The 27,530-nt window shown below is 37.8% G+C and overlaps 3 protein-coding genes across 5 annotated transcripts in view; all 3 read right to left on the bottom strand.

The window, feature by feature from the left end:
- The window catches only part of LOC100022359 (olfactory receptor 56A4-like), a 187,540-nt gene that overhangs the window by 22,954 nt on the left and 137,056 nt on the right, over window positions 1–27,530 (bottom strand). For 2 of the 3 annotated variants that reach the window (XM_056795097.1, XM_056795096.1), the window contains exon 1: window positions 22,323–26,942. The exons of the other annotated variant lie outside the window; for it this stretch is intronic. The gene's annotated coding sequence lies outside the window, so the exon portion shown is untranslated. Of the gene's footprint in view, window positions 1–22,322; window positions 26,943–27,530 lie in introns of those variants that run through there. 3 annotated transcript variants of the gene reach the window in all.
- LOC100022381 (olfactory receptor 56A1-like) lies at window positions 3,704–5,475 on the bottom strand. The gene has a single exon (XM_001365992.3). The coding sequence runs from the start codon at window positions 4,878–4,880 to the stop codon at window positions 3,939–3,941; it is 942 nt and encodes a 313-aa protein (XP_001366029.2). The 5' UTR covers window positions 4,881–5,475; the 3' UTR covers window positions 3,704–3,938.
- Window positions 5,550–20,406, bottom strand: LOC100024457 (olfactory receptor 52P1-like). The gene has a single exon (XM_056795092.1). It carries the CDS (start codon window positions 16,735–16,737, stop codon window positions 15,781–15,783), a length of 957 nt encoding a protein of 318 aa, XP_056651070.1. The 5' UTR covers window positions 16,738–20,406; the 3' UTR covers window positions 5,550–15,780.

Consider the following 27,530-nt stretch of genomic DNA (forward strand, 5'->3'; position numbering starts at 1 on the left):
TCAGTCTTTCCATTGGAGTTCAGTGCAGCCAAGGTCCCTCCCTGCCTTAAACAAATTCTGGAGTGAGAGGATTGACCCTGGACAAATTTATGCTACCCTTTCACTCGAGCTTAATAATTTTTTATCTTGTGCCTCTGAATATAATTCACATCATCCACTACTACCTTCACCCCTCAAATATTCTCCATTTCCTTCCCTTCACTGAGCAAAATTAGTCTCATCTCTTCTGCGAGCAGAAGACATTTAGTTTGAGCCACTATTTTAAGGGTTCCTGGGGATGGAAGGAGGGCAGAAAGGGGGCAATCACAGGAACTGAAACTGTTTAGCTTGAAACAGAGAAGAGTAAACTGGGGCATAATCATGTGCCTTCAAGTGTCTCAAGGACTATGCAGAAGAAGTAGATTTTTTTAAATTCACCCCATAAGGCAGAAATAAAAATTCTAAATGGAGATTACAGGGAAGTAAATTTAGTGCTTATATAAAAGGAGATGGAAGACTTCTCAACAATTAGAATAGTCTAAATATAAAACAACCTACCTCATGAAGTAGTGAGTTCTTCATCAGAAGAATTCAAGTAAAAGTTGTGGTCTGCTTGTCAGGGATATTATAGAAGAAATTCTATGGTATTATTTGAAGAACATTGGATTTGCAACCAGAGAAATTGGTTCCAAAGTCCCAGTCCTGATGCATATGAAACTGTGTTCTTCATTCCTCTCCAGGTTGTGTCCTTCCTCTCCCCCCGACTTTCTCTCTCTCTCTCTGTCTCTCTCTGTCTCTGTCTCTGTCTCTGTCTCTCTCTCTCTCTCTGTCTGTCTCTGTCTCTGTCTCTCTGTCTCTCTCTGTCTGTCTCTGTCTGTCTGTCTGTCTGTCTGTCTGTCTGTCTGTCTGTCTCTCTCTCTCTCTCTCTCTCTCTCTCTCTCTCTCTCTCTCTCTCTCTCTCTCTCTCTCTCTCTCTGTCTCTGTCTCTCTCTCTCATTGGCTGGTTATTACTAGAACTTCCAATTTAAGGAGGAAGCCCAGGACTACTATAACTTCATTCTTCTCCAGGCTAACCTACTGATTCATCTCCACAAGACTCCTCTGTTATATATCTATCTGGGTACCATTTTTTCCAGCCACTTTTTTAGCTCCCTTTACTATGTTGTCTTCTATTATTAAAATGTAAGCACCTTGTCTTTCTTTCTCCTTGGATTTGTATTACCAGCACTTAGCACAGTATTCAGTAAGTATGCAATAAATGCCTGTTACCTAACTAAGTTATTTTAGGCAAGTCACCTCCTCTCTTTTCAGCCTCATTTTACTCAGTTGTGAATTTGGAAGTTTGGCCTCTGGGAAATAGTTCCACAGGTTATCTATTATTTATTACATCTTTAACTGCTTTCTACACATAATATAGATAATAGTTGGATTTTTCAGGTAGAGGTCAGACAAGATAACCCCCAATATCTCTTCCAACTCTATAATTCAAGGATTATGTTTGCATTTTCTTATATAATCAAAAGGAGTAAAAGATATTTTCTAGGTTAATTGATCAGAAATCTCCCACGTATATGGGAGTAAGCAAAGAAATAACAAGTTACTGACTAGATGACAAAAATTTATTGATGCTTACTTTGTTTTATAAAGGATAAAGAGAAGCATGAAAAACAGTCCATCCTCTCATGGCACTACAATCTCATATAAGACATGTGTTCTGTGTGCAAGACTTATATGTACAAACTTGAAGAAAACACTCCTGCACTAGAATTAAAACATAATACAAAAATATAATGTAAACCTGCATTATAGATATAAGTATAAAGTTACATACAAGGGGGAAATAACCCAAACATTATAAAGTGGATGATGGGCCCTGATGATCCAGGAAAGCAAAGGAGACGTCTCTGTAAACACTTCCCAGAAAGCAGTAACCGAGGCTTTTTTTCTTGTGATTTTTCTTTACATTTTTCGTTGCCTATGTTATAACACCACTATCTTAAAGTTAACTTTCTAGACAGAGATTGCCCTAATAATTAAAAATATTGAATGAGTAGTTTCAAAGCAATGTAGTTGCTTTGTAGTAGTTTCAAAACAATCTACTTAGCGAAGTTGTTAGATTTCAAGGAGAAGTATTCTTCCAGAGTATATCTAAGGGTATTGTTTTGGTTTTTTGTAACTTTACTATGATTAGTATGTATGGTGCAGAATTTCACTTGGATAAGGTGTGCCATCAGTATGCGGTAATTTAAACATATTTTAAAAACAAAAGGATGATGTGCAAACTTGCTGCTTAGGGCACTGCAGCTTCTAGATCCCGGTTTCTTTTACTGATTTAAAAACAAAAATAAATAAATCAATAAATAAATAATTTTTTTGAAAGTTGTGCCTAAAAAAAAAAAAGGTTGTTCTATATTGCTGGGAGTCATCAAAGACCATGCTGTTTGACACAGTTCACATGGAAACCAGGGACTGCAAAGCAGCCCCCAGGAAGGATAGAAACACTCACTGAAACCCCTCTAAGTGACTTTCATTATTAACATACCCTTATTATTGGAACTGTTATGATTATTATTCTTACTTAGCCCCAGGAAAAATAGATGAGAGCAACATGCTTGCAGGGTTAATGCTGATGTCCCACTCTGTCCCCCTAGGATATTACCAGGAGAGCCCACTTACAAAATTAAACCTGATTCTTATATACCTACTTATATAGGAACCTCTTTTCCTAAGCATAAAAACTTCTGGCAAATCTGTGCTCTGAATTCCCCAACCTATATCTAGGTCATGTTGATTCTACCCTCTGATCCTGCACTTAGCAATGTTTTATTGACTATCTCTCTAGGCTTCCTGTCTGTTGTTAGGTTCCATGGAAACATGTATGTTGAAAATGAAAATATGTGCCAAGAAGATGTGTGATCATGAGGGTATAAAATAAAACCAGGCCTCATCCAAGGCATAGCAGTTTATCCTGTGAAACCTGTGCTGAGGGTTGAGTGAGAAAGCTGTGTTCCATCCATCATTTCACCAACACCATCCCACCTCCAAGACCCCAGCCTCTGTGGAGGCTGGCACATGCCATAGCACTATATAAAGTCAAGAATGACCTAGATTCAAATCCTTCATCTAATATTTACTGGTTTATTGACCATGAGCATCATTTATTCTCTCTTCTCTTCAGTTAACTTATCTGTAAAATGAGAGATGATATCTGTAGTACCTGGCTTCAAGGTTAATATGAGGACCAAAAAAGAAGATACCTGACCAAAAAGAGACCAAAAGAGAAGATACCTGTAAGGCAACTACCAAACACCAAGTTGCAGTGTAAATCTGAGGAACTGTTATTATGAACTTATATTGACATTATATATGATATTATTTTATTATATTATATGTGTTATAAATTTATATTGACATATATTATTGTATTATTCTATTATTACATGTTATTGTGAGCTTATATTGACATATTATTACATATAATATCATTTAATTACATTATTATATATGTTATAAACTTATGTTGACTTAATTATATTATTTTATTATATTATTATATTTTATTGTGAGCTTATATTGTTATATTATTACATATAATATTCTTTTATATTATATCTGTTATTATGAAATTATATTGAGCTTGTTATTGTGAGCTTATATTGACATATTATTATAATATTCTTTTATATTATATCTGTTATTATGAACTTATATTGACATATTACTATATATTATTTTATATTATTATATGTTATTATGAACTTATATTGACATAATATTTTATTATATTATCATATATGTTATCGTTGACATATTAGAAAAATAAGGAAGACTAGCTATGGATTCAGAATGGAATTTAGTCACAGAGTAAAAATAAATTCTGTAACCCACATAATGATTCCTTTCATTCAAAATCGTAGTACATCAAAAGACGTAGCACCTGCTCCTCACCTTACTGATTCTCACAACCTTCTCAAAAGCTTCTGGATCCCCTGCTTAATCTCCTTTGTCCGGACTCCATAGACAATGGGGTTCATGGCTGGGGGAATGAGGTGATGCAGTATGTTGAGCAGAATGGGGACATCATGAGGGATTTTTTTCCTGGCTACATTGGTGATGACTAGTACCAGTAGGATGGTGCTAAAGAAGAGGATAAGGATGAAGTGGGAGCCACACGTGCTCAGAGCTTTCACCGCAGCCCCCTCTGCCTTAATCCGCAAGACAGCCCGAAGAATAAAGGTATAGGAGATGATGATGAGAATGAGGTCTGAGCCCAATAAAGTCCAGCCAATAACAAACTGGTAAATCCGGTTGAAAGTGATGTCATCACAGGAAAGTATAGAGACAGACAAGTTAGTGCAGATGCAATTCTTGATGATATTGTCTCCACAGTAATGGAGCTGGGCAGAAAGGATTGGAACGGGGGCAGTGAGGAGAGCATTCCTAGCCACAATGAACATGGTGGCCTTGACCACAAATTGATTCGTGATGATAGTTGGATAACGCAATGGCTTACAGATGGCCACATAGCGATCATAGGCCATAACAGTGAAGGTACAGGACTCCATGGTCAGAAAGCTGTTCATTATGTACATTTGGAGGAAGCAAGCAGAGAAACTGATAGGTCTGAGATCAAACCAAAAGATGGAGAGGACCTTGGGAATGACGGTGACACAGAGAACAATATCCAGCAGAGAGAGTATACTAAGCAAATAGTACATGGGTTCATGCAAAGAAGCTTCCAGCCTTATGGTGAGGAGGAGGGTGACATTGGCCGCCATGGCTAATAGGAATAGCAAGCTCAGAGGTAGAGAGAGCCAGTGCTGCCAGCTCTGGTAGCCAGGGAAACAGATGAGGAGGAACTCAGAAAGCAAAGGAGAGGAGCTGTTGCTGATGAGTGCCATGAAGCAAGTCCAAGGTTGGGCTAGTTTCCTCTATGGATTCCTTCCAAAAACAGGAGCAGTCATTAGTTATTTAGTTAATATGCTCATCTTAGATCCTAGAAGGATATGGAATGTCATTGAGCAGGGCAAAACCTGTATTAGAAAGCTTCATAAAACGGAAGAGAAATAGTGTGAGCACTCCCCACTTGAGATTGGATCTGGTCAGGTATTATTAGGAGTATCTAATCCCCTGTGCCATTAAATATCTTCCCTATCTATCACAAAAGCCTGAACTCTAAGTACATAATAGGAGCAAAGACCTTATCCAAGATGTAATTGGGTAAGAAATGGCTTCTGTCCTATCAGACAGCATTCCATGGATAAGCAAGGTAAAGAAAGGTTCTGTGGTGAGTGTCACCATTTAGTGGCCATCACTCTGACTTCAAGGCCAGAATCAATTAGGAAAAGAATAATGGAGGTCTTTTTTTTTTTTTGCAGGAAATCACTTACTTAAGAACAAAGGCCCTGCTGAGATTGTGATACAATTTACCTCAACTTACTCCACACTTCCTCTCCTTCTCCCTCTTTCTCTTTCTCTCTCTCTCTCTCTCTCTCTCTCTCTCTCTCTCTATATATATATATATATATATATATATATATGTATATATATATATATATACATATATATGTGTGTGTGTGTGTGTATACATACACTATTAAGTGAAAGTTGAATAAGAGTCAAGATGATAAACTAGACACTTTCCCCTGACTCTATTCCAAAATTAAAAGTAAAAGCAAAATTATGTGCTAATTTAGAATAATTATAGGCAAATACATAAGAAAATAATAATAGAACTTCTAAAAGATAAAATGCTTATTAATATCAGAGTGCACTAATCCCTAATTCTGAAAGTACTCAGCTCTTCTCCAGCACTAGCCACTACCTTTTCTGTTAATAACCCCAGGGGCCTTTGCCTAAAGCTCATAATGGGATTTCCTCTTACTTGTGAGACTTTTCCAGCATACCTCATTCCCTGCCTGACCCCCACACTGCAACAAACAGTAGACATTGATTCTACTCAGTCAGTTGAGAGTAGTGAAGGAGGGGAAGGGTAAGCATTATCACCAGAATTTGCAACTACATCCAAAAAAAAAAATACAAGATAGGAAAATAACCCAATTAGCAAAGAAACAATAAGTAATGAAATGAATACTCTAAGCTTAGAGGTTATTGAGAGAAAGAGTGGGGAAGAATTTGATTGACCTAGAGATTAAAAACAATAATAAGAAATTATTAAAGGACTTCTTTGCAAAAATCTCAAATTTCAAAAATGAAAAATATCTTCTTTAACCTTCCCAAGGAATTAAAGATATAAAGTTGAACTTTAAAATGGATGAAAAATGTAGATGATGTAAAAAAAACAGTAATAATTTTAATGGGATGTATTGGAGAGTATAGAATGTCATTCAGTTGCACTAAGCCTTAAAGAATGAAGCTAAATTGTAAAAAACATACCTTCCAAAATCAACACCTCATTTCTCCACTTAAATATATGTACCAGAGATAAATAATCACTTATGTGTCATGAGTCATACATTCATAATTTTTTTTGTTCTATGAGAACTTAAATGTGGTAGGATTTAAAATCCTATAGTTCAAGAGATTAGATCACCTGGTACCATGTTGAAAGCTTTGGAAGGAGCTACTAAATAAAAAATAGATGGCTGGTTCTTGCTCACTTAGACTAAGATTCTTGTTTCAGCTACACACCAAGTTTATACTCTTATACTCCTAAATTGTGGTCCAGTAAACCTCACCCAGGAATGGGAAATGTAGACATGATAATTAGTACTATTGTTAGACCACTCTCATTCCTCATCTAATCACTGAACTTTCAAAGAATCTTCAAGATGGAAGAGACTTCAGAAGTCATATACTTGATTACCTACCTGAAGCAGAGATTCCCTCTACAGTTTTGACAGGTGATCATCCAGCATCTTCTTGAGAACTTCTAGTATCCATTGTTAGACAGTTCCAATATTTTAAAAGGTTATCCTTATATTGAATCAAAATACACCTGTAATTTCTAACCACTGGATATAATTTTGACATATGGAGCTATATAGAACAAATATAATCTTTTTTTAACTCAATAGCCCTTTAAGTTTTTGAAGAAAGCTATGATGTCCAAGTAGTAGTCACGGGCAGTATGTCAGGAAAAGCAATTCTGGATTTGGAAGTAAATGTGGCTTCAAACCAAAAGCTGGTCCTATTTAATTCCCATTTCCTTGAGAAAGTCACTAAAGATATCTGGGTATAAGATGCCTTCTAGGGAAAATTAGGTGATCCCCAAAGTCACTTTATTACAAATTTCTCCAGTTCTTTTTATGATAATCTACTATAAGTAGAGACCTTAGAAGTTCATTTGTCTAACTACCTTGTGAAGAATTTCTGACAAGATTCTATGTAATAAATAACTAGGATGAATGGGTTTCTGAGCTCCCTGTGATGCTAGTGACTCAGAGTAGCTGTCATTAACTCTGAAAAACTGACTGCTTCTGCTTTGGATAAGGGCACCAAAGGTCTCTTTATTCCACCTATTATCTTCATTTCTGTCACCCCCTATATTAATTTCTATAGGAGAGGAAAGATGCTATTGTCTATTTACCCTCATCTCTCCTTTTACTCACAAAAAAATCTGGGTCAGAGTCTTGCTGCATGCAACAAAGACTGTTAGGCAAGATCAAGGACTGCTCCCTAGGTTCTGGATTGTGACTGACATCACAGAACAGTTTTTATGGTTTCAAGTTCTGCTCTCATTTGTTGCCCAGTACAAACAGGGAGAAGAAGTTGAATGAGTCTTGAGATCCACTGGGCCCCAGAGGGATTTATGGGAGAGGCCACTAGGAGGAGGGGAGAACTAGGGTGACTCTGGAATTTAAAAAAACAACAACATGGGAATAAAAATATGGAATGTGAAGATTTTGGAGGTCAGGTAACTTTTTTTTTTACTTTATATCCATCTAGAATAATGCTCAGTATTTAGCATATACTTAATAAAATAATCCTTATTCATTTATTTATTTAGTAAACATTTACATTGTAAGTTTTACAAAGCACATTATGTATCTTATCTTGTTTGACCCTCACAACCCAAGAACAACTTTGTGAGAGATGTGCTATTATCATCCCAATTTTGCAGATGAGGAAATAAGCTGAAAGAGGTTCAGTGATATTCATAGGATTATAGATACTAATTATCTAAGACAGATCCTCAACTCAGCTCTTTCTGCTGCAATTCTGGCAAAATGTCCACTATACCTAAATGCCTATAAATGCCATGTAATTCATTCAATATTAATGTAAGGTGAAACTTCACAGGAAGGAAATTTCCAATGCAACACACACAGAAGGAAACAAGTGGAGTAATTGAGACAAGTCTATGAGAAAACTTGACCTAAAAGGAGAAAGTAATCAAACTGACCCAAAGCAAGGACTATTTTTCATTTGTTTTTGTACCTCCAGGATCAAGCGTAATGCCTTGTACAGAGTAGACACTTAATAAATGCTTGTTGGATTAAATTGCACTGTTATTTACACAAAGAACCAGCAGAAGGTTCATCCTTCTCTTTGATGATCAGAGGAGAGTGAGCAATCTCAGTGAGCAGCTTTGGGAATGTTGTGCTGTGAGCCCTTTCAACATGCAAAGGGTCGATAGTCCCTTAGCAAAGCTCCTTGGCCTGATCTCTTGGAAATGGGTATGACTTTCAGTGAGTTGTTTGATACCTGAAAGAAGTAAGGAGAAAAAAAACCCTTTGGTTTAATCAAAACTGCTAAAATACGTTGATAAAGATATACAGTTGTCAGGAGTTGTACGGTTTGTGACAAAAAAAATGAACAATGGAATAAACATAAACACTTTAATTGCCTTTAGAAAAAAACCAATTTTATTTATTTTGCTAATAATTCCCAATTGAATGTAAAAAAAAATTTTAACAATCTTTTTTAAATTTTGAGTTCCAAATTTTCTCCCTCCCTTCTGTATTCCCTTTATTCTAAGGAGGCAGATTGATGATTCTATATGAGAACTAATTTAAACTATTCCCTGATTAGCTATATTGCAAAAGAAAACACAAATAAAATGATAAAAATAAATAAAGTTTTTAAAAGTATCCTTCAATCGATTACACTGTTCATCAGTTCTCTCTCTGGCGATGGAGAGCATTTTTCATTACGGGTCCTTTGGAATTGTCTTGGGCCATTGTCTTCATCATAGTAGCTGTCTTTCATAGCTGATCATGCTTACAATATTGTTACCATGATAAATGTTCTCCTGGTTCTGATCACTTCACTTTGCATTACATAGGTCTTCTCAGGTTGTTCTGAAGCCATTCTACTCATCATTTCTTATAGCCCAGGAGTATCCTATCACAGTCACATACCACAAACTCTTCAACCATTCTCCAATTGATGGGAATCACCTCAATTCCAATTCTTTGCCACAATAAAAGAGCTGTCATGCATATTTTTGTAAAAATAGTTTTGTTTTATTTTTCTTTAATCTCTTTGGGAATCAGATCTAGTAGTGGTATTGCTGGATAAAAAGATATGCATACTTTCATAACCTTTTGAATGTAGTTCCAAATTGTTCTTCAGAATGGTTGGATCAGTTCATAACTCCACCAGTAGCACATTAGTGTCTCAATTTTTCCACATTCATTCCAGCATTAGTATTTACTAAGGTGGTATAAGAATAATTGGTACAAACATCCCAAAAGATTGTGATACACACTTCTACAAGTACATACTGAGTCTAGGAGAGAGTAGACTCCAGATTAGGAAGCCCATATGCAAAGAGGTAAATTCTTTTGCTGGAGCCATCAGGATATTCTCTTTAAGTGTTGCATAATTCCCACCCACTACTCTGCTCACTTCTTTGTGTAGCATTGAATCTGTATTCAGTCTGTCCTTAGCTTCCAGTGTAGCCTTGGCCATCAGCTATTCCAGGGCCACTACAAGAAGACTGATAAAAGATAGGAAATTAAAATCCTACCGACAATTTGAAGCTTCCAGGGTCATCCTCTAAATAAAGAAGGGGATGGAGAAGAGACTAAATTAGTTAAAGTTCTCTCCTCTCCCCACCCAAATCTTTCTTCTCAAAGAATTGGCTAGAATGATCTCTCCTGGCTCATCACTGAAAGGCATCCCCAATTCCAACAAATTCAATGATTTTATTAAGTCCCAGAGGTCAGGAGCAAGACTTTCAGCTACTGCAGAGACTTCCTGTACCATCTAAGTAGATATCCAGGCTTTGTTCACATAGAGAAAAACTGAGATATGTTCTTACCTACTTAACATATCATGTCTAAGTTAGTAATTTCAAGGTTACACTTGCATTGTTATTTCTTTGAAACTCAATTAATTCTAATGATCAAAGAATTTTCTAGTTAAATAAAGGTCGAACATCCTTTTTATCCTTTCAATTATAACTTGAAAAAAAATTCTTTACCTTCTATCTTAGAGTCAATACTGTGTATTGGTTCCAAGGCAGAAGTGTGGTATGGATTAGGCCAGTGATGGTGGACTTTTTAGAGGGGTGGGTGATGTCCTCAGGGATATGTGAAGAGGGGGAGGGGAGTAGCCTTGCCCCACATACCTCTGGCTTTCTGGTAACGAATTTGCTCATCTCTGTTTCTCTGTATAGTTGCTATCTAAGACTGATGCTACAGAATTAATATCGGTTATTGCCATTATCTGCTTTGGTCAGCATTACTCAATTTGTCTGCTTTGTTCAAATCGCTGTGCTAGGTGCTGAGAATACAAAGCCAAAATGGAAAACAACCTCAGCCCTTCAGGAGTTGATACCCTGAAAGGGTCAGGAGGATACAGAATTTTAAAAAATAAATAAAAACCAAAAAAAGAGGAAAACACAAACAAGCAAGGAAGGAAAGATTTTCTGTGATTAAGTGGAACCTGACTGGAGTCTTTAAGGAAACTGAGGACCTGCAGATATGGAAGAGAGGAAAAAGATACATTGAGATATGATGGATATCAAGATGGGATTAACTCTCCCCTGCCCATTTTTAAATTTAATCACCAGAAGCATATACACCCCACTTACACTTAAGTGGGAGAGGTCTGTGACCCACATGTGCAAAAGTAGGTGATGAATCAAAAACCACTAACTCACCCCTGGGCAGTCCTAAGCAAAGCTATAGAGTCCCCGAACTTTTTACACAGGGGGTCAGTTCACTGTCCCTCAGACCATTGGAGGGCCTAATCCTAACCCTAATCCAATCCTAACCAGGCAACAATATACACAATGTGGAATCCCATCCCTCAGATCACCACTCACCATGCTGATATCTTCCATTGTGCATCCACATAATCCTTTGCACAACGCTTCATTCTAAGGTACCACGCAAAGGATTAGGTCACCAGAAGTAGTACTGCATGTGAGCACTGCCTCACTTTGCCATGCTGCCACATACAGTGCTCCTCTCACTGACCACCAATGAAAGCGGGGCCCCTTCTGGAAGTGCGGTGGGGGCCGAATACATGGCCTCAGGGGGCCACATGTGGCCCCTGGGCCATAGTTTGGGGACCCCTGCTATAGACTATAATTTGTCCATGTAAAAGTAGAGGAAGGCATAGGAAGTGATGCAAAGAAGCTTCTTTAAAAGGAGTTACAATTTCCTGTGAGGGAATTCTTCTTTCTTCTGAGTTCTGTTATAGGGAATTTAAGGGAATGGGGGGAAAGGTTGTAGGAAGGGGAAAATACACAACTATATAAATAAGTTTATTAATAAAGGAAGGGAACAATGGGGAAGGAAAGAGGAAGGTTGACCATCTGACCCACCCAGATACTTAACCAAATAAGTTTCTATACTAAGCTTAACCTGTCTAAACTAAATTAAACTGAAGTTAACTAAGGATAAATCCAAACAGGGAGCCCAGATTCTCCCACAGAGTCCTTGGTGGGTCAGACTGCAGATGTCCAGTTGTAAAGTCCTTAGAATATCCAGGAAAGGGAGAAATTCTCTTCCAAAATCACTCTGTCCACCAGAATGAATGGGGAGCTTCCTTTCCACCTTTTCTTGATGTTAATCCAAGACAGGCGGCTTGAAAGATGTTTTTCCAGGAAGAATCTCAATCACAGTTTCAGTGTGTAGATCCAGCTTCAGACAGACAGTTAAAAGCTGTCCAACCCCCTTAGAATTTTGACCCAGCCAGCTCTTGTAGAATCCTTGGCTTGATGGCTGTCAATCAATCTTTGTAACTTCCCTTGCTACAGTTCTGAGTTTGAGTTGGAGGCTGGTGAAGAATCTGCTTACTTGGTCTTGGTGAAACTGTCCTTAAATCTTTCCTTTGAATTACCACTTGGGTGAGTGAAGAAGGCTGACTCCCTTCCCTGGCTTTCCTGGAGGTACTAGCCTCTGGAGGGGCCCTTCTCTGGAAGGAGTCCTCTTGGCTAAAACCTTTGTTAACTGACCCTTGGGCCCTCAGGCTGGGGCTTTTGGAGCCCTGCCAGGGTAAAGCCAGGGCTTGAGCAATAGTCTAGCTCTTTAAGCAAGATTTCTTACTCGTCTTCTTTCTCATTTCTCTACTTCCACACTGTCCCTCTATTTTATAAATATATTGCTAAAAAATCATTTGTAATTGATTAAATTCCTGGTGAACATACTCTGATAAATTTAGTCCAACCCTTTAATTTTAACCCCTCACATTCTGGCCCTTTACAGGGACAAGAAGATGGCATCTCTTCCACCTATCTTTTGTAATGTATCTACAAAGTCACAGAGACATAAGATATGATATTGTTTTGAAGGGGAAATTACTAATCTGATTTGGCTATAAAATATAGTATATGAAAGTTAGTAATGGTGCAATAGGCTGGAAAGGTAAATTGGAGATCGTTTGTAAAAGGCCTTAAAAATCCACACGAGTTTATATTTTATACTGGTGATATTGAACTACAGATTATTTTTCATGAAGAAAACAATATTGTCATACCTTTCTTTGCCTTAGGAAGATTATTTGGACAGATTTATGCAGGATGTATTAAAGAGGGGAGAGATGGGAAACAAGATCTATTAGAAGTCAGACAATTGCAACAGTCCAGGCAAACATTGATCAGGAATAGAATTAAGATATTGGCTCTATTAGAAAAATCAAAGAAAGGATTAGAGAGACATTGTAGAAAGAGACTTACCAAGACTTGGAAAATTATTATAAATAGGACTTGAAAGTCTCTAAGACTGTGAACCTGGGTAAATAAAAGAATGAGAGTTCCCTCAAAAAAAAAGTTTAAAAAAGGCATAGGTTGAGGAAAAGATAATGATATCCACCATATATAAGATTTGATAACATATAAGTTTATTGAAAGCAAGGACTACTTCATTAATATTGCCTGGTAGAGTTCCTGCCAAACTTATAGTTCCAGGTGTGTTTTTAAATTTGGCTTAAATAAGCTGAATACCTGTTTATAGAACCAAAGACTCAGGGCTGAAAAGGAGACCTCAAAAGTCATCTGCTTTTCAACCTTTGCCTAAACAAAAAAGTATACAATATCCATTAAAAAGGGATCATTTTACTTCTGTATGAAGAATTACAATGACAAAGAATCTATTGCTGTTCTAGGAATCACATTGCTCTGTTGGATCACTCAAACTCAAGGGAAGTTTCTATGAATAATGTAACAACATTTACTACCCTCTAATCCATCCAAAAAGTCCTTGAAAATATTTCTCAGCAAGTCAAATCCATTCCTTTGTTTTATTACACTATTGGTTACTATTTGTACATTGACTTGCCCCCAATAATAGGGTTTGTTTGGGGTTTTTTGGCACCACCTGGATAGAAAGGCAGTAATCTGAGAGGTCCCCTTGATGCATGGATTAGACCAACCTAGGCAATAAATGCCACAGACCACAGGAGTGAGGGAGAAATAGGTTACATGAGGAAAAAAATTATCCCAATAAATTCCCCATATTTATGTGACTATATAGATTTCAAATGGCAACTAGTTCAGAAGCCAGAATTGACAATCAAATTCTTTTATATCCCCAGATCAAATTTGTGCTTACTGATTTGTTTACATAGTTTTTAGAAGTGTTCGACATATTTCTTGAAGCTCTTGAGACTACCAGGCCAATCCAGTTGGTTTAGGAAGTGTATCCTTACTAGAACTAGTCATTAAAGACTAGAATTATTTAGCACTAAAGCCTTAGAACTTCTGGATAACTCCCTGGTAATATTCTAGCCTCTTATTCAAAAATAGCAAAGCCTCATCCCAGCACCATCCTCTGAAGGTTTTCTAGCAATTTAAAGCTGCAGTATTCATAGGTCAGTCAGTGCTGTCACAGAACAAAGAAGTAGTTAAGTCTGTTTTTCTTGGATATGGCCAAAGATCCATGTCACATTGGCTTGTTCAAGCCGGGCTACTATGGTGAGCCTCAGTCAACAATGACTGAAATCTGGAAGTGTCAGAGGTTGATATCTCTGAGTCTATCTTAGATAAAGATCTGAGAGCCCTCCTCAGAGGTTGAATTCTCACAGTCTGTCTGAGAACAGGTTCAAATGCCCTCACCTCCACCTTCTTTTAGTTTCCCATAACATGATTGTTGACCATTCCATGAACCCCGGATAATTCCTGGAACCATTATCTTGCCCCAACCATTATCCTATCAGCTGCACTATCTACATTTTTGTTAAATTTTCCCAAAGACCTTTCTCATGGGTGAATGTTTGTGGTTTTTACCTTTAAAAGATCTACTAGTTTGCAATAAACTCTAATCCAATGCCACTCCTTCTGACCCCACACTGTTATTGTGACTGTGATTCTTATCTTTTCTCTAGCCCTTATTTTCAGATGAGGTCCTTCTTCCACCTTTGCATTTCCTCCTACTATTTTCCCCATTCCTTACCTGCAGAACTCTGGTCCCAGTCCTGCCTCACACACCCCCACCTGGGGCTTTAACATAGAATGGAATAATTTCTGTAGTTAGTTAACATCAATGCTGGTCATGACCAGAATGGGAAAATGTCAGGATAGTATTTCATAAGGTAGTATTTGAGGTCAGAAGGGACTTGAATTGGGTGCAGATGACAGAGTGAGAATATAAGGTTCATAAGAAGAGGGCTCTGTACCATGACTTAGTGATGGCTCCTACTGAATTTATCCTATCCTTGGGACAGTTCAATTTTAACAGGGAGAAAATTTGAGAAAGTCTGAGGCCTCTATATTTGGTCATATCTCCTTGATTTCTGAAGGTTTCTTGATAATTAATTTATAACTGTTATTACTTACAAAAAAGTTAAAGAGAACTTAATCATTCTGAAGTCAAGTTGTACTCTTCAATCTCAAGAATTTTTTGGACTCATGAGGAAAGGAAAGTCAAACCATCAGACTTGATTCAAGATTGCCCAAGGGGATCTAGCAAACAAGTCAGGATTGCTTCTTCCTACTCCTCTTCAGATAATTTGATCTATGTAATCCTTATCCCTCCCAGATCAGAAGCAAAATTTGACCCAGGCCTCCAACTGACCAGTGCCTAGAGGTAGACAAACCATGTGTTGGAAATTTCACCTTTGGGAAATTTCATACTTGAAAAATTTCCTATTGATAGTGGGTCTTGGCTATTGGAATCAAAGTAAACAAGGAGAGCTTCAAGACATTAGCTCATTACACTGTAACCAAACTCCCTAAAGTTACTGATGGGGAGATGTGTCCATAAAATGGATTAGTGTTTCCAAACAAGCCAGTTAAAGGCAGCACATACACTGCATTGTCCTCTCAGCCCAATCTTGGTGTTTCCTCACAGTAAGTGGTTCCAGTCTCAAGAAATGACATGCCTAAAAAAATAAAAAATTAAATTAAAAATAAAAAAATAAAGAAATGACATGCCTAATAAGCCTGAACTAATGCTTAGAGACCTTATCCTTTTTCCTGAGGAAAAGAATGACCACTCGGTCACGAATCTGCTTGGTCTTTACACCATAGACTAATGGATTGACTGCGGGAGGCACCAGAAGATATATACTAGCAAAGATAATGTGAATGGATGGGGGTACCCTCTTGCCAATGCGGTGGGTGAGGAAACTAAAGAGGGCAGGAATATAATAGAGGAGGATAGTACAGATATGGGCAGCACAAGTGCCCAGGGCCTTAGAGCGGGCCTCCTTGGAGGAGAGTCGAAAGACAGCCTGAAGGATCTTGACATAGGACATAGAAATAAGTCCAATGTCCAGAAGTATGACTGAGAGAGCCACAAAGATGCCATAGCTCCGATTTATGTAGGTATCGGTGCAGGCAAGCTTCACCACAGCCATGTGTTCACAGTAGGTATGTCGTAAAACATTCTGAGTACAATACCTCAGCCGCTTAATAAGCAATAGGCAGGGCAAGATCAGAATGGCACCTCGGGCCACACTTATCACTCCTAACCTGATGACCAAAGGAGTGGTCAGGATGGTGGCATAATGCAGTGGATGGCAAATGGCAACATAGCGGTCAAAGGCCATGGCTACCAAAAGAGCTGATCCAATGATGGAAAAAGTGTGGATTAAGTACAGTTGGGTCAAGCAAACATCAAATCCAATGAGATGAGCATCCACCCAAAATATACCAAGCATCCTGGGGGCTGTGGCTGAGGAAATAGCTACATCGTTAAAGGCCAGCATACAAAGGAAAAAGAACATGGGCTGATGAAGACTGGATTCTTCTTTTATCACAAGGACAATGAGGCCATTCCCCATCAAAGTCATGGCATACAAAAGGCACACAGGAATGCTGAACCAACAGTGGAATACTTCCAGACCAGGAATACCAACCAAAAAAAATGATGAGAAGTTGGGGATAGTGGCATTGCCCACCATGGTAGCACCTGGAAGGATTGTGTGTTGTGATTCATAGAGATCCCATGCTAAAAAAAGAAACAAAGAAGTCAAATGGCAATGAATTTATGGAATGGTCTGAAAACTAGTAAGTCTCTGATTATTTTTCCCACTGAGCCTAAGTTCCATGCTCTTTATCTGCCCATATGTACCCCTCAACCCCAATTCAATTATAGTGATAATTGTATCTTCCATTTTATTAGGAGTTTTTCTATTTTCAAAGACATGTCCCTCTATATTTTCCTGAGAAATGGCTAGATTATGACTCAAAATCCCTTATTTTGATGGTGGACAAAAAAATACAGAAAAAACAAGTGATTGTTTCAAGACTATTCAATGACAATAGCAAAGATAGGACCAAGAGCAGCATTACTGATTTCTGTGGTAGAATTCTTTCCTCCCTCACCATACTAACTCCCCAAAATGTTCTTCCCCAAATGAGAATATGATATAATAATAAAATGATAATGATAATAATAAATGGAAGAGATTAATTTGATCCTCACCTTGTGAGGTAGATATTGTAGGCATTGTTTTTCTTCTTTTATAGATAAGAAAACTAAGACTTAGAAATGTTAAGGGCGAATGTTCAAACATGCAATAAATACATGACTTTAGGTCCACTATGCTTGCTACTACATCACACTCACTGCATCCAAACTTACAAATGCCTCCTGATCCATTCACATTTTGATACTGAGAGGTTATGAAGTTTTCTGTGGAAGCCTACAGTTCTTGTGCTAGTCTAACCTCACTGAGTCACCTTGAGTAAATCACTTATCCTCTTGGAGTTTGTTTCTCCATCATAAAACTAACAGGTCTCAAAAATACTGACCAATAAACTCTATTGTGTTTTCCTTCTATTCTCATGTAGTTGCATGTGTGATAACATTAGTTTGTCTCTCTCTAATGAAAAATCCCTAGGTGTGAAAGGGAATTCTTTATTCTCTCTGTCTATTTTGAGTTAACACTTTATTAGCCATCAAGTAAGAGAATTCACAAGTCACTTACTTGAAAAAGGAAGAGAATTCGCAAGTCACTTGCTAAAATGAGTGATAACTCCAGAACTAAAAACTAAGTAAGAGTGTTTGCAAGTCATTTGCTAAAGTGGATGATAACTCAATCAGTCAGAAACTTGTGAATCCTATGATAAAAAGTTGATACCTTCAGAAGTCTGTGATAAAAGGTTGACACCTTCAGAGGTAGGAAGTAGATCCTACAGACACTGCCCCCCGGGCAGTACTAGTCAATTTGGAAGCTGTGCTTGGCCCCTCTGAAGAGGAGCAGGGACAAGAAGTCACTATAAAAACCCTGAACTTCTTTGACTGGAGAGAGGCTTCTGTAAGCAGTCTTCTGGAGATAGTCTTTGGTAGTCATCTTCAACTGGTGACTTGCTTCTTGGAGGTAACTTGAGGCTTGATCTGCCTCTTGGGTGAGTGAATGGGTGGCCTTCCTTTCCTGGTGTCTGGAGAGAGATTAGTTTTGGAGAGGCATTCCCTTCTTGGAGGAAGTCATGAGGGTAGAATTCTGGGTCCTCTGGTCAAGGATTAACAAGCCCTGCAGGGCTGAGCCAAGCACCAGAGCAATATTTAGTGTGATAGAGTAGACATCTTCTCTACCCTCTTTTTGTATTTCTCTACTTTCACTCTTTCCACCCTTTTGTAAATAAAAGCTACTAAAAGTCATTTTGACTTGAACTATATAACACTTTAATCGGCAACTACCATATTATTTTAGAATTCTCACATATTTTAGTCAAACCCTTATTTAATTCCTTACATAAGATATACTTTCTATATTTTAAAAATAATTTTTCCTCTAGTAGTGATTTATTATATCTATTTCCTTCCATGCAGAATAAGGAATATGACTCCACTTTACTGAATAAAATAGAATCTCCTTTTCTCCCCCACCCCCCATGTTCCTCTCTACCATTCTTTCTCCTTCGTATTCTCTTCATCTCTATTTTTTCACAGTCTGTCTTTTTCTCCTTCCTCTGTCCTGTTCTCTTTATTCTGATGAGAAAATGTGGCTAATATATTGGAATTTGAGTTCAAAAAGAACTTGGAGTGAGTCAAAATTAACAGTATTACCCCTAGTCCTGGGTGATGTGATCAGAGTAAAGAGAATGGGGGAGAGATGAGGAAAGAATTAAAATTGGAGTTCTCGGCAGTTTCAAGTCAAAAACCAATCCTAATTTGGTAGTATCATGGGCGTTAATATTGATTTATCTTTTGTTCAAGATGCAACTAAAATCCCATATCCTCAGTCAAGTCTTCTGGAATTCATCCTATCCTTAACCAACTGCAAAATAGAAGAGAATACTCCCTCCTCTGAAATCTGATTTACTTTGTCCATCTTGGGTCACATCATATCACCTCTTTTTTTTCACTTTCTGTTCACCTTTTTCTCCTCCCTACTTTATGTAATGGTCCTTTAGCACATAGCTATCACTAGGGAAATATTGTTGAATGAATTAATAAATGCCATCCCTTTCCACATTGGCAAAGTTGTGGCATTGGTGCCTTGGCATCCAGGAGGAGGCTGCACCATTCCCCCTCTCCACCATGCCTGAGAACAATTTTCACATGCCCCACCCCTCTTCCAAGCAGTCCAGTGCTAGCACTTCTTCCCTCTTCTGTCTCAGGTAATGCAGCCAATGCACAGACAGCTTGAAGGTGCAGTTTGGGCCTGTGATCTCTTAAAAGATCATCAATACTGCCTTAGATCTTTTCTGCTGAAAATTAAACATCCCAAATTACATTAACTATTCCCCACTGGAAGAGTTGTTAGACTCTCACTTTCTTGGACTTATTTATTTGTATATTAGCTAGTTTATCAAGGACTCTCCTAATACTTTAATATGATATTTGCTTTATTATTGTGATGGAACCTAATACACAATATTTCTGAAGTATGCCTGTGTTCTCCCCTGTTTTCTGCTTTTAAAATTGTATTTATATTTGCATACAAGGACATTTATTTTTTCAAATAAATTATGGACATATATTATTTGAATTTTCTGACATCCAAAGGTTTTAAAATTTGGAATGTCTCTATCATGTATTTTCTTCTTCCTGTGTTTTTGCTCATGCTAGTCTCATAATAGGAAATTGCACTTTCCTCATATCTTTATCCTCTCATACTTCAAGGCCGAACTAAAATTCTATCTAGCCCATGAAATCATCTTGACTACTCCCATCCTCAAAAATGACCTATTCTTATTCCAAAATTCTCATGCAATTATATAATTGTACAATTCACTTGACACTTGTTCACATTGCCATGATACATCTTTCCTTTTGTTTGGGGCTGCTATGAAAATAGTGAATTATATGGCTGATGACATAATTATGTCTTATCTCTCCTACTAGAATTAAACTCCTTGAAGTCAAGGAGGTTATCTCATTCATCTCAGGAGATCAAATACTGACCAAAACAAATCTATTTGCATAATGGAGGCTCAGTAAATGTTAAGTGAATCTGACTTGATATAGTGGTTTTCTCAGCCTTTTCCTATTTCACACATATTGACCAGAGTCCTTTTCCAAATCTTTCTTCCTATATATCACTTCGTTACAACTCTTATTTATACCCTTTTCTGAAACACACACACACACACACACACACACACACACACATGAACACACACACGCACACACACACGCGCACACACACACACAGCAGGAGAGAAATAATACGCTCTCTCTGCTGCTAGGTGACCCAATGGATAGAATGCTGGACCCAGAGGCAAGAAGAAATGACTTCAAATTTAGTCCCACATGCTCACTAGCTATGTATGTATTCCCAGTCAAATCACTTAACCTCTGTTTAAGTTTCCTTAGCCAAAAAATTGGAATAATAATGTACCTATCTCCCAAGGTTATTGTGAGAATAAAATGAAATAATATTTACAGAGGGCACTGCAAATCTTAAAGTACTATATTTGTCATTTAATTGATTAATGATCTCAGACACTTCATGGACTAATTCAGGTTTTTTTGGAGTGATTTGCCATTTCTTTCTCCAGCTCACTTTATGGATGAGGAAACTGAGGCAAAAAGTTAAGTGAAGTGCCTAGGGTCACACAGCTAGCAAGTGTCTGAGGTTTGATTTGAATGCAAGTCTTTTTAGCCCCAAACCAGCACTCTATCCATGGCACCACTGAAATACTAGCTATTGATACAATAATAATGATGATGATGAAACATCCTGAGTGGAGTCTGTCATTATTAGCTGATTTCCTAAGAGCACCTTCCCTCACACTCTCTACCTGAAGCACTGAAAGTAGATGCAGGGTCCACTGTGCTTAAAATGAGCTTCTGGGTCTTTGAACAGAGTGGTCATGTGGTGGGCACCAGGATCTCCCAGTACACCCCAAATTCCTAGAGACACACCACAGGTCAAAGATTATGTGAGGAATTCACTTTGTAGGACTGGCAGCTGAACAAACAGGATTCTCTACCTCTAAACTTTGGACGTATTTACACTAACCTTAAGATAAAGGTTTGAGCATGAGGGGATACCTCATTTTTAAATCTCAAACATGCTACGTTCCCTCAGATAATTTACCCACTTTTACAATCCCTACAGCTCAAACATCATTTGTGATCCCAAACATCCCCAGGTTTCTCAAGATGGGTAACATGATCAGGATGCCATAAATGATGTGTACTTGTACTATGCCCCCAGACTCATCTCTATGATCAGGATGTCATAAATGACGTATGCTTATGTTTAAGACCCCAGCCACAAAGGCATCTATTCTGTTACCTATTCTCCCCTGATTGACCTACTTGTTTGTTCTCATTGTTCATCCTCCTCCCCATCCTTCCATTTCTAGTAACTTAGACCCCATTCCTTGAAGATATAAAAATCCTGAACTTTTCTCTGTTGAGGGAGGCAGTTGATCCTGCACACTGCCTCCCAACCATTCAACCTAAATAAATCTCTCTGTCTTTGAAGGGTTTCCACTGGAGTCTGTTATTTTTGAAAGAGCATCCTTCCTGGACCAAGGGTTAATCTCCAGCCCCCTACAACAGTCAGTGGTAGAGGATAAGCTTCAGTATTCACATCCTTCTCAGTAACTGCTGAATTCCTGAGTCCAGTCCAGCCTCTGAATCAGTTTGTACTCTGACCAGAATCTGATCTCCTGACCTCAGAACCTTGCTCTATGCTCACTTGAGAAAAAAAAAACATGAATTGAAAGAAAGAGCTCTAAACTGAAGTCTAGAAACCTGAGTTCTATTTTGCAAGGCATCTCCTAACTTACTATATAAGGCTAGTCAAGATTCTCTTCTAAGTCTCAACTTTATCAACTGAAAAAAGGAGAGATTGAATAAGATGATTTCTAATATTCTTCCCAAGATTTTAAACCACAGCTATTCTGTTCCATTCCAATCCTTGACTCTGACATGATTGCTTACTTTTGGGTTATTTCTCCATGCTGATCACTAGATACACACCCTTACTACTGTGACTTTTTCTCCTGTTGGTTCCATTGTATTCTCATCTAGGAACATGGAAGCCCCAGAAAGTTTGATGTTTTCTTCTAAACAGTTACTCACCAAATCTAACAGGAGCTGATTCTTGAGTCAACAAAGCAGTCCTCTCTGAGCTAGAGTGGCTGGAAAAGTTTCTTTATAATGAAGCTTATTCCCTAAAGGTTAGTGTTTCCAGGGCTGCAGGCAGGTTCTGAATTCTCTGGGGGTCATGCCATCATCCTGATCCCTGGACTTCTGTTGACATGTATCAGTCTTGAACTGAAAACAGAAGCATGGAAAGAAGTGGGCAGGTATTCCAGGACTAGACTTAGCAGAGAGGTTTCTCTCTCTACACTACTACTATTTCAGACAGGAAAAGTCCTTACCCCTTCGTTTGTTTAGTCTATTCTACCTCTAGGGAGGATTACTCTTCTACTCCTCTAGCTCTTACAATAGAAGGCACTCTATATCATTCTGAAAATTCTTCAAGGATAGAGAGCCCTCAGCAGTTCATGCTCCTTTCTGCCCATATCTCTGTGTTAGGAAGTTGATTCTAGTTATTTAATGATTAATACAGAGCCTTGAACTTAGGCACTTTAATAAATGTTTGTTTAATTCAGTTGAATTTATCAGAAGGGCAACCCCACAACACTAAACATATTATAGAATATCACCTGCAAATGGTAAAGTAAAGAAAGAAGTTGGAATAGACAGAGATATAGCACTCAATTAATCTTTCTCAGTCTCCTTCACTGGAACTTTGTTCAGACTATACTATACCCATTTGTGCCCCAGGGCCCTGTCCTGAGCATTCTTCTCTTCTCCCTGTATACTATTTTGCTTGGCAATATCATCAATTCCCATGGTTTCAACTATAATCTCTATGCATATAATTCTCATCTATTTATCCATCTGTAACTTCTCTCCTGAATTCTCAGGCTCACATTACCAACTTACAGTTAGATATCTTCAACTTAATTTTCCATAAACATCTCTCACTCAACATGTCCAAAACAGAACTCATTATCTTTCCTCACAAATCACTCTTCACTGCCTTCAAATATAAGTTCTCAAGGTACATAACTAATAGCTCTAAAACATGCCTTTATACTTGCCATGGGTAAGAAAGCAACAATTTACATACACTCTAGATATGCCTTTGGAATATGACATGCAGTGAGTATGCTATGGATCCAAAAGGGGGTTTTAACCTCTGCAGGAAAGTATATCACAAATGCAGTGATTATTAATGAAGTTCTTTCTGCTCCCCAGCTACCTAAAGCCCTAGCTGTAGTTCATTTCTCTGCCCATAAAGGTGGAACTGACCCTATCTCTAGAGGGAACTACCAGGCAGATACTGCAGCAAAGCTTTCTGCCTTAGAAGAACCTGAATTGATTTTAACTTTGGTAACTAGTAATGACTCAAATTTATCTCTCTCTTATAAAGAACAGGAAGTGGAAAAGTGGAAACAAAAGTTTAAAGCAAAATAGATCAATAGGGTATGGGTGTCATCTGAAGGAAAACCTCTACTCCCCAGAAGTTTTTATCACCAACTATGCTTATCCATTCACAAAAATGGTCACTTTGGCACCCAGTGTATTGTATATTCTGTCAAAAAAATATGGATAACCCCTAGCATAATGACCATAGCCTCTGAAGTATGTGCAGCCTGTCCAATTTGCCAAGCATACAATCAACATGCTTTTTGTGGCAAAGCTTTTGGTGGACATCCTCTGGCTTAAACACATTTAGAGCATTTACAAATTGACTTTATTACTATGCCTAAGGCTGGACATTATAAAGTTCATCTGGTCATAGTGGATTGAGCCATAGCAGTTTTTCTTGCCAAGGTGCTCTTAAGGGAGATCATCCCTCACTTTGGCCTGCCAGCATGAATTGATTCAGACAGGGGAACCCATTTTACTGATTCAGTGTTGTCTGAGATTTATTCTTGTTCGGGGATCACTCTCCATTTCCATATTCCATATCACTCCCAGAACTTTGGCCAAGATGAGAGAATGAATAGAGATCTTAATAATATGATTGTAAAATTCTGCACTGAAACTCACTTAAAATGACCTGAAGTTATCCCCACCAGCTCTGTTTTATCTTCTAAGAAGGCCCAGGGGAGATCTACACACCTCACCACTTGAGATGCTTTTTGGACATTCCCCCATACAGGCTAAACCTTTTACTCTTGTATGCACATCATTACTGGGGGATGGGATGCAGAAAACTTCTATTGCTTTATATATACAGGTCTTATAGGTCAAATTGTGAGAACTCCGTGACTCTGGATCTGCACCTCTAGACTTCTCATTCCATGACCTACACCCAGGAGACAAGGTGTACAAACTGGAGGAACTCAGTCTACCTGGGAAGGTATATTTCAAGTACTGTTAACCATTTCATCAGCTATCAGTACTGGAGAAAAGGACTCTTGGATTCATTGCTCACATGTAAAATGGATACCTTCTATCAACACTGATTGACACATGCAATTGTCTTTATTTGTACCTTCCTCCTGACTGAACTGAAGATAATACCATTATAAAAGTCAATAGACAAATTGGACACTGTTTTGGCTGACACATTGAATTCCTGAATTTTTTCATTATTACTTTTCTTTTTATTTGCAATATTTGAATTTTTTCTTATTTTTTTGTACTCGAAGTACATGGAATCAGTATTAATGTTTTTTTAAGAAAACTATTCATCTATAGCAAAGCAAAAATATGCCATAGGATGATGTCAAGAAAACTTACTTCAAAGCACTGCTAGTACAGAGAATTGCCTTGAGTTCCAATCTTTTCCTTCCATTAGGAAATCCAAGGTTGTTTCTTTATTCAAGATATATAGCATGGTAGTTATATTTCCCTATGGACTTTACATACTTACAATTCCAACTTGATTTAGAAATGCAAAAATTTTCAGGGACATAAGATGGACATTCATTTCTAATTAGAGCACCAAGAAGGTCTGATATGATCCCAAAATAGGTGGTATGGGCAAGGACTGAAAATTGGGATTAGTAGTCCTTAAACCCTTACTTACAATGTCACGTTAGGGGTTTAAAGACCCATTTAATGATGATTTTGCCTCCTTTTCTATGGACAAAGGTCATCCCTTTTATCATGGAATTTGTGGTAACATAGTAAAATTCAAAATTATCTTCATGGATGGGCATTTGGAGGCCAGAAATCTCTTTCTTCCAATAAATGTACTTTGAATAAAGGGAAGATTTGAAGCTCCCTTCTACCATCTGCCATCAAGTTCTATTATTGAGGTTCTTTCTATAGACTTTTGCTTTTGGCCCATTTGCAAACTGATCCAATCTAATACCATTTTGATCCCTTTAGCCTTCATATCATTCCCAGCTTAACTGTCAACTACATACATTTTTTGCTGTTTTCAATATGTTATTACTTGCAAGTTGACTCTCAGGCTCTGAAGCAGCCAAAAGTCTTCTTCTTGCAGATTTAAAAATCTATCCAGATATCAGTAAGAAACATTATACTATTAACAATAAGGAAATGGTTATTTCAGGTGACACATAATTCAGTTAAATCCACCAAAATTTGTTAAGTAGGAAAGGCAGCCTGACCCAGGTTGCCCTTGGAATCAGTAAGACTTGGGTTTAAGTCTTACTTACTTACTTACTTACTTACTTACTTACTTACTTACTTACTAGCTATGTGACTCTGGGCAGGTTATTTAAGCCTGTTTGCCTCAATTTCCTCATCAGTAAAGTGAGTTGGAGAAGAAAATGGCCAACCACTCCAGTATCTTTGCCAAGAAAACCCAAGATAACATCACAAACTGTTGACATGCCAGGAAATAACTGAACTGAACGACTACAACAGCTTACCTCTAAAATAGATTATAAAGTCCTTGAGGGCAGGATGAAGGAACTTAGAAGAAAAAGACTGGAGAAGAGATCATTTCAGATGGGGGGGGAGAGGAGGGATATGCTGATATGGCCCTAGCTGGCAGAACTGGGCACAATGGGTACAAACTGTAAAGAGGCAAACATAGGCTCAGTATCAGGGAATACTTATCTGTGAATAGAGCTGTCCAGAAATGGACAAGAAGTGGTGGGTTCCCCCTTCTTGGTGGTCTTCAGGTGAAGACTGGAAAACCACTTGCTAGGTATGTTTTAGTAAGAATTCCCTTCAAATGTGGATTGGACAAAATGATCCCTGAAGTCCCAACTGTCAAACTGTCCCAACTGTCATTGTGTGATTTTGTGAATTCTATTATTTGCCTCATTTTTCAAGATTAAAATTCATTTTAATTGAAAACAACCTGAGTTTCTTGTGTAATTTTTATTCTCTTCCCCCTCCCCATTTTTTTAGTTTAAATCCAGGTTCTGACCAATAGATTGGGTTTTCTACTCTCTCAAGGACTGGTTCAAGGTGTGTGTTACTTCTAATTCTGGAGAGCCAATAAATAGAAACAGATTCAAGAGGTGATTGCTTCTCCTTCACATACATCAGGTAATGTCAACCTCTCTGATAGTTCCTTCCTATCTACTATCATATTCATGTCTCCCTAGTTCTAAAATCAAATAGAGAACCTTATTTTGATCCTTCTGTAACACTAGGTGTCATTGTTTCACTAAATATATATGTTTATATGTGTGTTTATACATATATGCACATAAATAAATACATGTGCATCTATCTTTAGGATCCATTTACATATAAAAATAGTTATAAAGACTTTGCCTTACTATTAGAATTCTAAGAGTACTGGAGGAGTGCTTTTCCCAAACTACTATGCTAGAAAATGTAATGAAACTTTAACCATTTTTGATCATATGAAGGCCAGCTGGGTGGCTCAGTGGACAGAGATCTGGGTCTAACTATGGGAAGTCCTGAATTCACATCTGACCTTAGGTACTTCCTAGCTGTGTGACCCTGGACAAGTCACTTAACCCCAATGGTCTAGCCTTTACCACTTTTCTGCCTTCGAACTAATATACAATGTTGATTCTAAGAAGGTAAGGGTTGTTATTTTTTTTAAGATAATGTGGTATTATTGTGTTTCAGGAGATAGCACTGTACTAGATAACTTCATTCCCTTTTAAATAGGTCAATAAACTCTGTCAAATGATTGTCCCCATACTATCCTTACAGAAGGTTTCCTGACTCTCTCCTGGACTGCTCTGGCCACATCTAAACTTGCCTTATATTGCAGTGGAAGGAACAATATGGCTTAGCAAACAATTGGATATGGGGGAATTGATGGAAAAAGAAGGACTAAGTAATTCCCAGATTTAAAAAAAAATT

Source organism: Monodelphis domestica, chromosome 4 (genome assembly GCF_027887165.1).
Source record: "Monodelphis domestica isolate mMonDom1 chromosome 4, mMonDom1.pri, whole genome shotgun sequence".
Taxonomy (NCBI): domain Eukaryota; kingdom Metazoa; phylum Chordata; class Mammalia; order Didelphimorphia; family Didelphidae; genus Monodelphis; species Monodelphis domestica.